The sequence below is a fragment of the Lichenostomus cassidix genome, chromosome Z, assembly GCF_008360975.1.
Source record: "Lichenostomus cassidix isolate B80296 chromosome Z, HeHo_3.0, whole genome shotgun sequence".
NCBI classification, from domain to species: Eukaryota; Metazoa; Chordata; class Aves; order Passeriformes; family Meliphagidae; genus Lichenostomus; species Lichenostomus cassidix.
Window position 1 is genome coordinate 50,545,929 of NC_139511.1, and position 15,218 is coordinate 50,561,146.

General features: G+C 43.5%; 1 protein-coding gene across 1 annotated transcript; it reads right to left on the reverse strand.

Annotated features, from left to right (window-relative positions):
• Positions 1-1,144: 1,144 nt before the first annotated feature.
• Positions 1,145-14,340, reverse strand: ENC1 (ectodermal-neural cortex 1). Its single transcript, XM_085042000.1, has 3 exons — positions 14,082-14,340; positions 7,707-9,520; positions 1,145-4,277 (listed from the first exon to the last, which is right to left on the reverse strand). The coding sequence occupies exon 2, from the start codon at positions 9,506-9,508 to the stop codon at positions 7,739-7,741; it is 1,770 nt and encodes a 589-aa protein (XP_084898126.1). The 5' UTR covers positions 9,509-9,520; positions 14,082-14,340; the 3' UTR covers positions 1,145-4,277; positions 7,707-7,738.
• Positions 14,341-15,218: the final 878 nt, after the last annotated feature.

Below are 15,218 nucleotides of genomic sequence, written 5' to 3' on the forward strand. Positions count from 1 at the left end.
TGACCAGGTAGAATAAGTAACCCAGTGCACTAAAATGACACCAGTGAGCCACTCTACAACCATCTGTTCCCACCCAGTGCTGCTCTAAGCATCCCGTGCCCTGGTGAAATCCAAACACAAAAAAACAAACAAAAAAAAAACCAAAACAAAACCCAAAAAACCCATACCCCCCAAAAAACCAAAAGCAAAACACCAAACCAAAAAAAAACCACAACCACCAACACACTTTACTGGCCAGCAAATAGTTTGCATCAAGCACTGAAAAGGACTTAACCTTACCTTGTTCTGTGGGAAGTCTGATTTCTTCCAGTATCCTTCGTATTTAAAGATCCTCTAAGTGTTCCACTCCCACAGTCAAAACTGATGGCAAACATCTCAAACACAGGTTAACCAAGCCATGCCAAGACCAGAAAGTCACTTAATACTATGGCCCCAACTCCTTTGAACAAAGAAAGACCACAAAGAAACCTGTGACTTTTCACAGGGCAGCTGCAGGAGTTTCAATAGAGGTAGTTTAGAAGTTGTCAGAAAACTTGCTATTTTATATCTGGACAGTGTTCTGCAACACTTTCAGACCAGACAGGTGCTAAGCCATGTGGAAAATCAATAGCATTAAAATAGTATTTCAACAAGCAAACAAAAAAACAAACAAAAAAACCCCACCTAAAACTAAGAAAAACCCCACCACCCTGTATACACAAAAATGTAAGTCAGATAAAAAGTTTGAAGAGTTTGACCATACATGTACAGTATATAAAGCAACTGGAATGTTTTAGCCAGCATTTTCTGACTTAAGAAGAATTAGAAAGGATTCAGGATGCCTAATTTCGCTTCCAAGTGGTATCAGGCACTAACTAAACTGTACTGCAAGCAACAACAAACTTGCATTTCCTGTTCTTAAATGTTTTGAGGCTCTCCGAGTTTTAACTGCTGAACTTTGAGATAGAGATCATAGTAACAGCAGCAGAACAGAACAAAGGGAAGGAAAGTGCAACTGAAGCAGAAGCTTAAACCAAAGCATTTAATTGCATGTTGCTGATGTGCTTCTTTTAAGAGGACATAAAAAGGACATTATTAGGGACTCAAAACATTTAGGGGTGAGGAAAGAGGGAAGGAAGAGACAACACTTCAAATAAACATTCCATGGAGAGGAAATATCTAATAATTTATTGACCTTCAGTTTCACATTGTGAAAAAAGTGAGTTTTACAAAATCTTAAGATGTAGTAGCAAACAACATAGACAATTTTACTTCTTCACTTGCACAGTTTTCTTTTAGCACATGAAGCACATCTTCAATGGCCAGGAATGAGAACATTATTCTGTTCTAATCACTCTTATTCAGACAGGTGTCAGACATATAGAAAAGGAGCTGCACAATTATACCAGAAGAGGAAGGCTGTCCTTTGTTACATGTTTCTACAGCAACCAGCCTGCAAAAAAAGAGGAACCTTCCCATCTTATGCCAGGGTTTTTGTGTGCACTCTGCTGTGAACTGCATTTGCTTCAAAGTGTGGGGTGTTTCGCAGGACTGAAATGGTCAAGTAGTTAGCCAGGATTCCCACAACAATTCACAGAGCAAGAGCCTAGTGAATTCCCTGCAGAGCCAGAGGCCCACCCTGACTCCAGCTTCCTTCAGCCTACACACAGGAATTAACTGAGGACTTGAAAGCAGACCACAGCTTTGGAAACAGCTGTAGAAAATTCATCCCACTTTTGGAAGCTGTATGGCACTACAAAACAGATTTCACAAGTTAAATAGTTAGATGCAGGGCAGCTTCACCTCTGGACTCTGTGATCAGCCTGACAGAGAACACAGGTCTCAAAGCTACACATTCTTATTCAAACACAGGGGCCCCTGGGGACCCGATTCTTTACTTCCTTGTACCTTATGTAATTGCTAGTGCCTGGGGAGAGGACATGCAAAACACAGGAAGTCTGATTTTATGGCTCCCTTCACACTCCTGAGAGTGATCCACAAGATGAAAGGCAACAAAAATTCAAGGCTGTTTGTTTTAATATGGCAACCCGTGCAAGTACAGGGATATAGAAAAGAGACCTATCCTAATCTGTTTTTCCTATTGCTTAAAGGCCATCTAAAGGGGGGGGGGGGGCAGCATGGGTAGAGAGGCTGTGGGTTTAAACATTTTTTAAATCTATCACTTCAAGGAACCAGTTTAATCAGTGGAACTATAACTTTATCACATCTAGCTGGAACTCACCCTTTTAAAATCTGCAAATGACTTTGCTGATCAATCAATGTTCTCTCAGTATTCACAGAACTCCAAACACTTTATTTCTGAAATGTAAAGAGTCTACTCCAAACAGCAAATCAAATGTAAGGCAGCGCAGAGAAACTTCCAGGGACCAATGTAAACACTTTCAGATGACAAAGCTTTCACAAATACAGCTACATCACTGTCACACAAAGAAAGGCAAGCATCACCAATGTGACTATTTTTGTTTTGCATGCACACATGCAGCTGTTTACTTATACCACAGCACACACCAACCATGTTACTGAACGTGCTGGTTAAGTTGGGCTCCAGACACATGTACAAAAAAACCACAATACAATACAAGCTTCATGACAGGATCTGGCAAAGAAAGTACCTGTGAAACACAAGCTTCTGAAATTCCAAAGAAAAAGAGTAGCTTCATCGCTGTCCAAATACCATAATAACAAGAAACTATTTTATTTAAAAATCAAAGTTTGGTTTCTCAGGATCATCTGAGGTTTCTGAGCAATCATGTGAATAAAGACACACCTGGATAAGGAACATAAAAAGCAGCAGAGTTTGAGGGCTTTTTTTTTTTTCTTTAAGATAAGAGGTTTGAGATTCATTTTCTATCCCCATAAGAATTTTTCTAGAGCACTTGGGTCTTTGACATCTGGCCACTCAGATGATCATCTGAAATCCAGATGGATGAGGCAATCCAGTCAGTGCAAAATTGCTGCTCTTTCTTCTTTTTTTAAGACTTCATCATTAACCTATGTTGAGGGGTTTTTTTTGTTTTTATTCTTGAATCACCATTCTCCACTCCTTCAGGACAATGTGGTTATATTGTAGGTAACCCTCCTCCAACCCAATAAATAAATAAATAAGTTTGGACAATGACTTCATCTGGGCTTGGTATCCAGAAGCTCTTCCACAGTATTTGCGTTGCAATCAGGAAGCTGCACAAAGAGAGTGTTGCAATAGACTTTGGCTATTTCCAGATTAGAAATTGAAAGGCATGACCAACAAATGAAATGCTGAAAGGACACCATCTACAAGACACACCACATGCAGCCTGGGGAGCTGGTGGCCTGAGAAAGTGACCTCCATGGCTTCTTCCTTTAGCACATGTGTCATTTAAAATCCTCTCTTGTAATCCTTCCATTTCCGACTGGGAAGCCACTCCTCCCTCCCACCTCCAACTATTACCCAATAGTTTTCTTTCTTTGTGCAGCAGAGCAAGTCAGCAATCACAATATGTGCAAAACATACAATTCACACAAGCCCTTGCAACATGAAGACAATTGCAGGCATTGTTTCAGCATGCAAGCACTGAACAATAAATAACTATACCTACAACAAGTAACATAATAGGAATGGGACAGACTGAATTATAAATACAGGGAGGAACAGGAACAATGAGCATTTCAGGGATGCAATGCTTGTTCCCCACCGTTGCAAAAACATTTCACCACTGGACCAGTCCTTATGAAGCAGAAGGTCAGTTACTGCACACAGGACAATGCAACACAGGGTGTAACAGATGCTGTAGGCACTGCCCACAGGCAAGCACACTCCAGTCAGCAGAGTTCAGCAGCAATACTGCTGTATCTTCATTCACAGCAGCATCTTGCTGTTTCAGACCTGGCCTGCTTCCCCTGCAGCTGGCGCTGGCACTTCAAACCACCACAAAGAGAGGCGACAACCGTTTCGAATTTCACATAAAACAGTGGGGTCCATGGAAATCGAGTGCTGTGTGGTGCACAGCTAAGAGAAGTTCTGTCTCTGTTTTCTTCATCTTTGAAGGACTGATTAATATTGGCCTTAATCCACAATTACTAGCACAAGGACCAGATCACACGTTTATCCATTCTTATTTAAACCACGTGTTGAAGCACTGAAGACAGGGTCTTCTTCTCCCATTCCTTCATGTCTAAGCTGGATAATTTACAAGGTGCAGATGATTTTCTTCAAATGAAAGAGATGCTGAATGCCTTTTCTTCATTAAAACTTCTCTAGATCTGAGGTTCCAATTCTCTTCTCCAAATAAAGGAGTAAACTAAAAGCATAGGAAGAGGTGGAGAGAAAGGAGAGAAAAAATACTTAAAAGGTTTTGCTGCAACAATATTCCATAAGGTTTTTGTTAGATGTCAAAGAAAATCTAAAAGGTAGGCTTAGGATACAACCCAGTTGATGGGCTTCCCTGCCCACCCTGAACCTCAGGGTTCTGGTGTAACACCCAACTTCTGACACATAAACCAGTCAAGAAGGTAATTATTTAGCATCAGATTCTGACTTCATTATTCTACTAACCTTGCTCTGCTAACCATCCTATTGACTGCAGAAAGACTGACAAATTTTCTGTGTATAAATTCAGTCACTTGAAACCTAAATCAAACAGGCACAATACACTTTTTAAAGTGATGGGCTCTGTATCCTGCATACTTGAACATTTTTATGTTCCCCCGAAATCTAAAAAGTTTGTGGATTTGTTTTAAGTAAACTTAATTAGTTACTTTAGGTAAGTTCTCTTCCACAAAAATCCACATGAACACTTAGTGCAGAGTTTTTTCTACCCCTCAGCCAAAACAAACCTGGTCAGAGCAAAGCAGAAGGACAGGTGAAGGTGTCTTTCCCCAGTACCTCTGTTCGCCTCAACAAATTCTGAATTGAATTTATTCCCAATAGAGAAAGGGCCACAAAATCCCTTTACTTAGAATACATCTACTAGTCATTAGAACAGAATTCTGCCTCATTTCTTTTCACACAGCAATATACCATGCATCAATAAATCCATCCTAGAGTCCTCTATAAAACTGATTATTCAATGACAAACTCAGCCTTTGGATGCTGAGATTATGCTTTGCTTTTTCACTGTGAAGCTGTATCAAAATGCCAGCGCCCAAACCATCATCATGTAATTTCTGACAGCACTGCTAGAATTTTAGAAGGCAAATCCTACTTCATTACAATGCAAATGAGCTCCAGCACACTGACACAGATCCTATGAACACACCACATCTCTCGCAGGCTATGATGCCTAAGAACAACACAGAACATTCACAGGAAACAATCCAGCCTACGTAACAGTCTGTACTGTTTTTGCAAGTGTGGGCTATTTTTCTATGCCTAAAAAAGTGTCAACCCATAGAGTTGATTAGTCTTTTCTAGGCATTCTTCAGCACAGCATGACATTCTTCCCATCAAAACAGACTATCAACACTGAAGTCAAAACAGTGTTCCTAGTCATGGGATGAACTTTTAAAAAACTATAAACAATTCCAAAACAGAAGGGAAAAAACCGACTCAAAACTCCCAAGTTTGATGAACAAGACAAAGCAGACTGAAGTCTTCCTAAAAGCTGTCAGACTGGGGCCACACAGTGCCGTGAAAACAGAGTAATCAGACATAATTTCCTTTTTGTCCCTCCCACCCACTGACAAAACAGCAGGAGTCAGTAGGAAAAAAAAACAACCTACTTGCTGGATGAGCACACAGCACAGGAGAGATTTCAGTCTATGGCTACATTCAAACAGTTATCTTGTGTGTTAGTGAAGCTAAAATAATGGCTTTTAACAAGATACTGCAGAGTAAAGGAAAGCTTTTCGCACCGTTATATTCAGATAACTCTTTTTCAAAATAAAACACTCCCTCATGTACTGTAAACTCCAGAACAATTAAGTCAGACTCAGAAGAATAAGTCAATATTTTTCTTGGCACAGATCTGAGTCCGGGCATTCAATACTGCTGTTCTGATAACACTGAGAACCGCATAAAGTCAGTAATAATACAAATTAACTGAAAATACAGAGACATAGCTCCCAGCTAGGGAGGAAGCTGACACATGGAAATGAGGGCTTCCATTTGCTGTTAGGGGGCAATTACTGCCAGTAACCAGGATCTGGTAAGTCTCTAGAGTTTGTCCTGCTTTCCCAAGGGAAGTCTGAGAGAAACAGAGCAAGGAGAGGGGAGAGGGGCCAGGGGACGGTGTTTTCAAGGCAAACAACTACCTGAGAGAAGAGCAGCTGAAGGCACAACACAGTCCAATTTCACACTAGATTTCAAAGCTTAACTGCTGCTTTACATGGGCCCAACCTTGTATTCTTCACTCAATCAAAGCCTCCAGTCAACTGGAAGGCAACTACAAGAGTAACTGTCTATATTGTCTACATTGCTTCAAACACCTTTGGATTTTGCATTTACTGCAACAGTCAGGCAAATGTCTACTGCTGCAAAAACACCAAAAAACCTCCCCAGTGATCTGTCCCAAACTGAAGAAACTAGAGAAGTCTTTATACACAAGTTGTTCTTCCTATATTCTGGAGAACCTCTGTAAGTCTGAACTTTTAGGTAACCCAGAAGCACATGCATAGCTTGTTTGATTACTGCAACTGTCTTTGCCTTTTTCTTATAACCTGCCTGCCTTCATGGGTACAAGATACACTACTCAAATCCAAAAAGAAACTATCATTGACAGGGCACTGATTATTGGAGATCAAGAACTCAATGTATTTACTTGGCTGGTAGTAACTGATTTTGTATTAAAGCCACAAGGGGAAAGTGGGGAATAAAGGCAAGACAACGTAAATGGGAGCCTGCCAGGTTTGTTGCAAAATACACAGATTAATAGTGAAAATCTTCTCCCCTCCTCCTAAAAATAAGAAATGCACAACAACCAACCAAGCAAGACCAAATTCAGACTTGCTTGTGAGAAGATACAATGCTGAAGTTGCATCTGGTAAGAGCTTGGCCCATTATGTATAATTAAATTGTTTTAGAACAGTGCGTGCTATAGACTAGTAATTATTTCAGGCAGCAATATTAATTACACATCTTCCTGACACTATATCTAGTTCAACATATATAACAATAAGTATACTGAAAAATCTGTATTTTAAAGTGTAACTATGGAGAAAATGTAACCTTAGGCCATGCAGATGCAATCATGCTGTTTAGACTAAAGATCAAAAATTAGACGTGGACTTCCTGTAAAACACCCCCTAAAGGGGGTCTGCGTGGAAATTCAAGTGAATTCACTATCAAGCTTCAGATCAGAATTTACTGTATCTTTTTTGGGTACTGTTACTGGATGCAGAGCGACCTAGTCTCGGTCATGAGCAAAATGGCACTGGAACCTTTGTTTATCACGCATTTAGTAAGTAAAAGCAGAGCAAGAGTCAATTTCCAAAAGATTCGCTGCATTTCCCCACAAGTTGAAAATGCTGGTTTTGCTCAGTCCTTTGCATCTAAATCATGCAGGAAAAGGCCTTGTAAAAGAAGGGGGTGCAAGATATGTGGCAAACTACTTCCAGCACCTGGCTTTGTCACAGACACACTGCCTGGCTCACAACAGCCTGTGAATGTATGTGTGTCTCAGGTGCTTCAGATGTAAAACTGGATCAAACATACTCACCCCTCCTCAAAGCTGCTGCTGAAAAGTTTTTTGAAAAGCATTATTACAGGGAAATTCAAAGGTACTATTTCTTACCTGATAACTTGTAATTGCCAACATACACACAATTAGGAGGGGAGGTGTTTCCATGTGCTGACAAATGCCGTGGGAATTAATGAATAGGGCACAGTTGTTATGCTGTTCCACACATCTAACGTGGGATCATAGCAGTCCAATGTTTTGCACCTCTGAATGCCAAAGTAGCCTCCAACCACATACAATTTGTTTCCAGATGCCACTGCATGGCAGCTCATTCGCTTCGCTGTCACATCTCCCACCTTAGTCCACTGGTATGCCTCACTGTTGAATTTATAAGCAGAGCATGCAGAGAATTCAGTATCTCCACCCATAATAAAAATCTGGTTTCCCAGAACAGCTGCAGCTGTGTAGCGCCAGGGCTGGGGGCAGGTGGCTGGTACTGTCCATCTGTTTTCACACTGATCATAGCACTGAACTTTGGGCAGCTTGTCATGGCTAACGCTGGTACCGCCAAAAGCAAACAGCTTCAGCTTTGCACTGACCACAGCTGCATTGCTCACTCCCTCTCGCAGCGGGGCAACCATGGTCCATTTGTTGGTCACGGGGTCATACTGTTCTACTTGCTTTAAGGACACTGAAGGGGAAGCTGGAAGGCAGCCAGTTGCTGCAGTGTGTCCTCCTACGACATACAAACAGTGCTTAAGTTCGGCAGAGCCATGGCCAAACCTAGCTACCAGCATGGGAGCAGCTTTCGACCACTCCTCATGAAGGGTGTCATACACCCACACATCTTTGGAGACTCCATTTTCTGATCCTCGTCCCCCAGTGATATACACTTTGCAGCCTATGGCACAAGCACTGAATTCTTTCCTTGGGCTTGGAATGTCAGCCTTTGGAATAATCTCCTTTGCCTTTTGATCCACCAAATACAGCTTGTCACACATAAAGGTTTGGCCACCCAAAAGAAAAAGTGAATGGCCAGTTTTTCGGGGTCTGGCACACAAGCTGGTGACCACTCCATCATTCTGTAAGATCTTCAACTTGCACCTTATTGATTCTTCTACAATTTCCTTGCTTTTCCGTTGCTTGGTGATAAGTTCTTCCATGGCCACATTCTCCATAAGGTATATGGCTGGCAGGAGGGCCAGTCGCACTGTCTGCAGTAGCTCTGGCAGGTAGCAGTGACGCTTACTTAGATCATAGTTGACCCAGTTGATAGCTGATTCATATACTAGCCTTTCATCTTCAGTTTCTAATTCTTCACTGGAAAGGAGCTGCACTACCATGTCTTTTGGCAGTTGGAGGAAATCTTCACCTTTACTGATACTCTGGAAGTTGCTAAGGCACATCCTCCAAGAGAGTTCATACAGCTTGGTACACTGATGAGCATCTGACAGCAGCAGCATGCCAAGACAGTTGGTGGGATGAAGGTTTTTCTCCAGAAATTCTGCACAAGCATCTCGAATATCCTGAAACTCCAGCATGTCACCAGCCTCCAGCAGTGACTCTGCATTTTCCTCATTGATGATAACCCTGGAGGAATATGCATAGTCCAGAAGAAGCTCCAGGACTTCTGGGTGAATCGAATTGTGAAAGTTAACTTCACTGTCCTGGCTCTCTTTAAGTCCTCCGCTGAACATTGCTTCAAAATAGCGGCTACAAGCGGCTAGAACTGCTCTGTGGCAGGGGAATGACCTGTTTCCAGCATGGAGAAGTACATCTGTAAAGAGACGCTGCTGACGCAGAAGGTTCAGGTGAGTAAGGACACTATCAGCATAGGATGACTTGTGGAACAAGTATATGTTTATGGAGCCAGTACTGGCCCTAGACTTGCGATTTTCATGCATGCTGACTGACATTTTCTTTCACACCTATAAACAGAGAAAAAAAAACTAATATAAATGAAAGTCAAATTCATTATTTTTACATATCAAAAAGTGTGCCTATCATTCACTATAGGATGGGGGAGAAGAAGCCTTAATTTATAGCTAAGTGGACAGAGAATTACATCTACCTTTGGCATGCGTTTATTTTTTGTAAGCTGAGATTCATAAATGACATAGTCTAAATTTGTTGCCCAAGAGCAGGTTTATCTTGGGAAACCTGATCTCCAACTTTCATAGCAATACAGTAAGCAAGTAAGTTGGAGAAAGAAAAGGAACCAGGACTGATTTTCTCACCCTTCCCCAACCTAGACCAGCTGATTCATTACATACATACACATGCACACGCTTGAAACATTCTCCTGTACTGAATCATAGCAGGAAGAGCTACCAGACAGAATACCTAAGGAATGTCAAAAGCTGCATAGGGAACAAAAACCTACTAATCCCATTAGGAAGCTTCCCTTTGGTATAGTGATTCCATATGCAACAGCACAAAAAGAAAAAAAAAAAAGAATTTTGAAATAAAACCCTAGTATCAGCCATACATTTAGACTTGTGTAACTAAAAAAAGTTCTACAGATTCTACCTGTATTCCACAGAATTCAGTGGCTGCCTGCTATAGTGATACAGCATAGACACAGGCAGAGTCAGCAGAAAAACATGTTTTGACTACCAGCTGAAGTCACTGATACACTGCCTCTGAAGCGACCTGGAAAGTCAGGTCCTCAGAGCTTAAGACATTAGTTCATTCTGCAGTTTTGAGGAGGCATAAAACAGAAGACATATCCTATCCTGTCCTATTCCTAACTGACAAAACACTGTTTGGATCCTGTTTAGAGGTGAATGTTACTGTTACCTGCCTTTATTTGCAGGTCTATGTATAATTACAGCAGCAAGTTTCCAGATTTAATTAAGAGTCCTGCCAAAATGGTACGGAGTATAAGGAAACGGAGGAATACTGGCAGCCATACAAAGTTAATGGCCAAAAAGCCACTGTGCAAATAGCAGGAGATTAAACATACAGAACTCAATGCAAGCTGTGGCTACTGTAATAATCTCACTTCTCTATCTTCAAACTGCAGAGAGAAAATTCAGAAAAAGATAAGAACCAAACTTGCCTAATTATTATGGAATTTATATGTCCAGAGTACCTTTTACTACACCTTCAAATAAAGAACTGGCCAAAAGGTCCACCTGGAAAGCAGGCAATGCCCTAAGTCAGTGCATGACCTGGGGTCACTTGTGAAGGTTTTTAATGTGGATATACTTTAGTCTCATGCAGATATTTTCATATACTTGAGCATCTTTAAGCAGTACAGAACTGCAGAATTTCATTCCTACATTCAATGCCTCAAGATAATACAAGAGCTTTGCAAGCCTCAAAAATAGCATTTTTAATACATGTATTTTTCTAGAGTCATACGACCAGAAACACCAACAAAATCAAAACCATGTGTTCAATTTGGACAGCAGCCTCCATTTCAGAACAAGAAATCTGTGTACAGGGAACATGTAACACCTGCAGATTAACTGCAGCACAGCCAGTACCATCCTCCTCACTATCCATACAAATTGATTCACTAAATTGAACACCAAGTCTGTGATACACCTTTCTCTTCAGTTACCACAAAAAGGCCCCCAAACCCAATTTAAAGTGAGGAATAAAGAGACATCTTACTGTAAAACTACCATAGCCCATTTCCTTTAATCTGAAACACAATTTGCCTGATGAAACTTAACTGGGATTGAAAAGAGCAAGTAACACAGCCCAATATATGGTGCTCAATCTAAAATCCTCCAAAACAAAGAGGAGCTCTACATGCTAGAGTATCTGTCTCACTCTACCATGCAAAAGTTTAGGAAGGTATCTTACCAGTGCTCCCTAGACCAATTAAATGCGCTAACCCTAAACACAGAAACTTAAGGCAGCGCATATGTCTTCAATACAAACTCTTTTACAAGGAAAATTAAATTACCTTTAATGAAATTGTATTGTCTGGCAAAAAAATACCCAGATGGGATTCTAGGACCTTGAGCATTAATCTCAGACTAAAACAACCCACTTAACCTATAGCCAAAAATATGATATTGACCATTTACAGTTTGAAATCTCCCGGAACTGAAGGACTACAGAAAGGTCATGGCCTGAAATACTAGTATACAAGCTGTTTGAAGGCACAAATAGGAAACTGAACACTTTATTGTGATTTTTTCAAACTTTTCCAGGCACTTTACTATTTTAAATGCTGTTATGACGCAATGCAAAGTATTCACAGGATCTCTACAGGTGGGTTTTCCTCACACTGAGGACCTACTCCTTCAAGGTTCCTCACCAGGGAGCAGGATGGGAGCTAAACATCCCACTGATCAGAGACAACAGAATAAGCAGGATCTGAATACGCTCATGGCCCCCCACTCTCCACTCCAATTAACTGAATGTGTAGACATCACAGTCTAGGTATGCCAAGATCTCTATGAAAACACAGGTCCTCTTCTTTTCCCACACATACTGGGGGAATTCAGAGTATACTGAAAACTTTCTTTTATCATGAACCCAGGGTTCAGAAACAGGGCAGGTAAAGTTCACATCAGAGGCTGCAAATGTAGGCATTTAGATCTTTCACCAGGCTGTGTACTCCCATGAGCACCACTTGTTCAGCACCATTCAGAATGAGCCCATAACCACAACAAAATAGAGGCAAACATAAAAAAACCCCACCCTGCAGTTATGCATACGTTGGAGGCTAGTGAACTACAGACCACATGCAGAGGGGAGGAACAGATCACTGTCTGTTACCCAAGCCCACCCACAGCCATAGCAACAAATACAACCGTAAAGAAAAAAAAAATAAAAAATTGTAAAAGAACCACTCTTGAACGGCTACTGAATAAGGCACTCAGCATTTCACTATAGTAGAAGACTTAGTGTCTCAGTGAGTAGATTTCACATATGCTGGTCTTGAACTGTTCCTGCAAGATTGCCTTTCTCATCGCAATGTCATCTATTGAGAGGAATTCAAAATACGCCAATTCACATTTAAGATAAGCTAACATATTTCCCCAAACAGAAAAAAGATACATATCTATACATATCTTTTTCCTCCACTGTGGTGCTGAGATGAGTTCACACGTGGACTAGCTGAACAAACACTCTTAAGCAATTATCATCAGTCACTAACAGGCAGTGTTTCTCTAAATATCCTTTCTGAATCTCTGGCAATTAGGTCAATACAGAATCTTACAAGAATATAAAAATGTCAAAATGACATCTCCAATTTCTCCAGTGCTGGAAATTGTGCAAGCCTCATATACTTCAGGAGAGGTAATCTACAGTCAGTGATCAAGTGCTCATCTTGAATAATATTAGCCAATTCCCTTCAGGCATTTTTTTCCTTGGAAATAGTACTTGTATGCAAAAGACAAGAAGTGGTCAGTAAATTACAGATATAGATTTTATCTAGGAACAGAGGTTGAACCAAGACTTTGATTTATAATTACACTTCAACAGGCTACTTGTCACAGCAGCCCAGTAGTAAACACTACTTTAAACAACAGCTCCTTGTCCTACTTAACAGTTCTACAGCATGCAGGTCTCAGCCTAAATCAAACGAAAAATTAAGTATTTTCAAATTACTGACACATCCCTGATGCACGCTCATTTTCATATGACCGCGCAATTACACGGTGGTGGCTGCGTTTTTCTTTAGAAACAGTGAAACAGCTGAAAGAGAGGAAATCTGCTAATTATCCCATCGATGTAACTAAAACCGCTTTCAATTGCTAAATCTGCACCGATACTATCAGTTTGGCAGAGGCAAACCGCGACCCTGCCGAAAGTCTTCAAACTCAGTGGCTGCCTAGGACCTGCAACGAGACAGAAAGCAGAACACGCTGCTCCTGCTAGGAATGCACTACAGCTCACCACATGCAGACAAAGAAACGCAACTCTAAATTCCCCTCAGTTCGCTCCATCAAAACGCCTAAATAACTCCATCTCTGAAAACAAACTTGCAGGGCTTCTTCCCAGTGTGATATAAAAATCAGTGCGAGAAGCTAAAATGCATTTGGTTTCCTTTATAGAGCAATAACCACGTGCAAAAGTTTCTGTACCGGCGCAGGGAGAGCAGCGCCGCAACCAGCTCAGGGAGCAGCGAGGCGCTCTTTCATTCCCTGCCCTGCCTCACGCCCGCTGAGGGATGCTCCGGACCGCCCGGGGCCCCAAGCAGGAAGCTGAAGCCCACCGGAGAGGCGAGCATACTTCGTAACAGGAGCCGACGCTTTCCGAGGGCAGCCGCGTACCGGAGACAGCAACCACCGCGGATCTACCCACCCGCTGCCCCGTGCCCCGCTGGTCCCTAGCGTTCCGGACAGGGCGGAGGAGGGCCAGGCTCCGGCTGTGCCGGGGGCAAATACGGCAGCCCGGCTCCAGCCGGAGAAGCACCGCAGGCAGCGCGGCGGCAGCTCTGCCCCCCAGCTCTGCCCCGCCGCTGCCCGCCCGCCTCCCCTCCGCGCCCGGCGCTGCACCGAGTCGGAGACACCAACTTACAGCAGCAGCTCCCGGGCGAGCGCGGAGGTCCCTGGGCGGCGCAGCGCCGCGCATGGGAGGGAAGCTCGGCTGTGCCGGCTCGGCGGTGCCGCGGAGACGCGGCGGGCGAGCGGCAGTGCCGGGCGGAGCTGGTGCCGCCGGCGGGAGGCGGGTCGCGGAAGGAGGGCGGGAGGTAGGGAAGAGGGACGGAAGGAAGAAAAGAAGGGGCTGCTGCTACTGCTGGCACGCCGGCCGCCGCTCTGCCCCGGCGGCGGAGCGGAGAAGGGGTATATGGGCTGGGGGCGGGGGGAGCGTTTATGCAAAGCCTGTGAGTGACAGGCGGGGGAGGGACGGCAGGACGAGGGCAGCGCGCTTGCAGTCGCTGTCCCGGCGGGCGGCTGGGAAGGTGCAGCGCGGCTCTCGCGTCTCTCCCCGGACGGGGATGCAGGACGGAGTCCGCTGCCTGCCCTGCCTGCTCGGCGCTGCACCCGGCCGGGCGGCGTGGGGACGGCGGAGCAGGGCGGAGCAGCCATTCGCTGTACGAGCTCCTGCCCCGCGCTCGGAGTGAACACGGACTGCGCCCCGCTGGACACCGAAACAGCTGCGCGGGATGGGGAGACTGCGCGGACCGGAGGAATCTCGATCCTCACGGCGTGTCCCAGTGGGCGGCGAAGGCCGAGCAAAGCAGGCGGTGGGAAAGCCCTCCTTAGCGCCCTGGAAGCGCGGAGGAGCCCGGGCATCGCAGGCGCTGAGCCCGCTGCCGGGTGCTGCTCCTCCCGCGGAGCTGTCGCGGAGATACCGCGGGCCGGGCGAGCTCTCGAGAGGCCTTCGCAGAGCTGCCGCCTCAGAGCTGCCCAGTGGAGTGCTCCCGCAGCTCAGAGCGAAGCCTGGCTTTAATTATTTCCCAATTTAAAAAGCATGCGAAAAACGCATTTGTGCAAAAGGCCGATTTCAACAATAAACATATTCTAGACATAACAACAGTGTTTACATATTGGTATTGTGTGACTCTGTACAAGAAAAACACAAGGTACCATGCGAAACATTACACATCTTGCTAATTTACTATTTGCTAATACCACATAAAGCAATGGTATTAGTCTAAACAGGCTTTAAGGAAGATAAGAACAATTACTCAAACCAGCAGGAAGCTTCTTG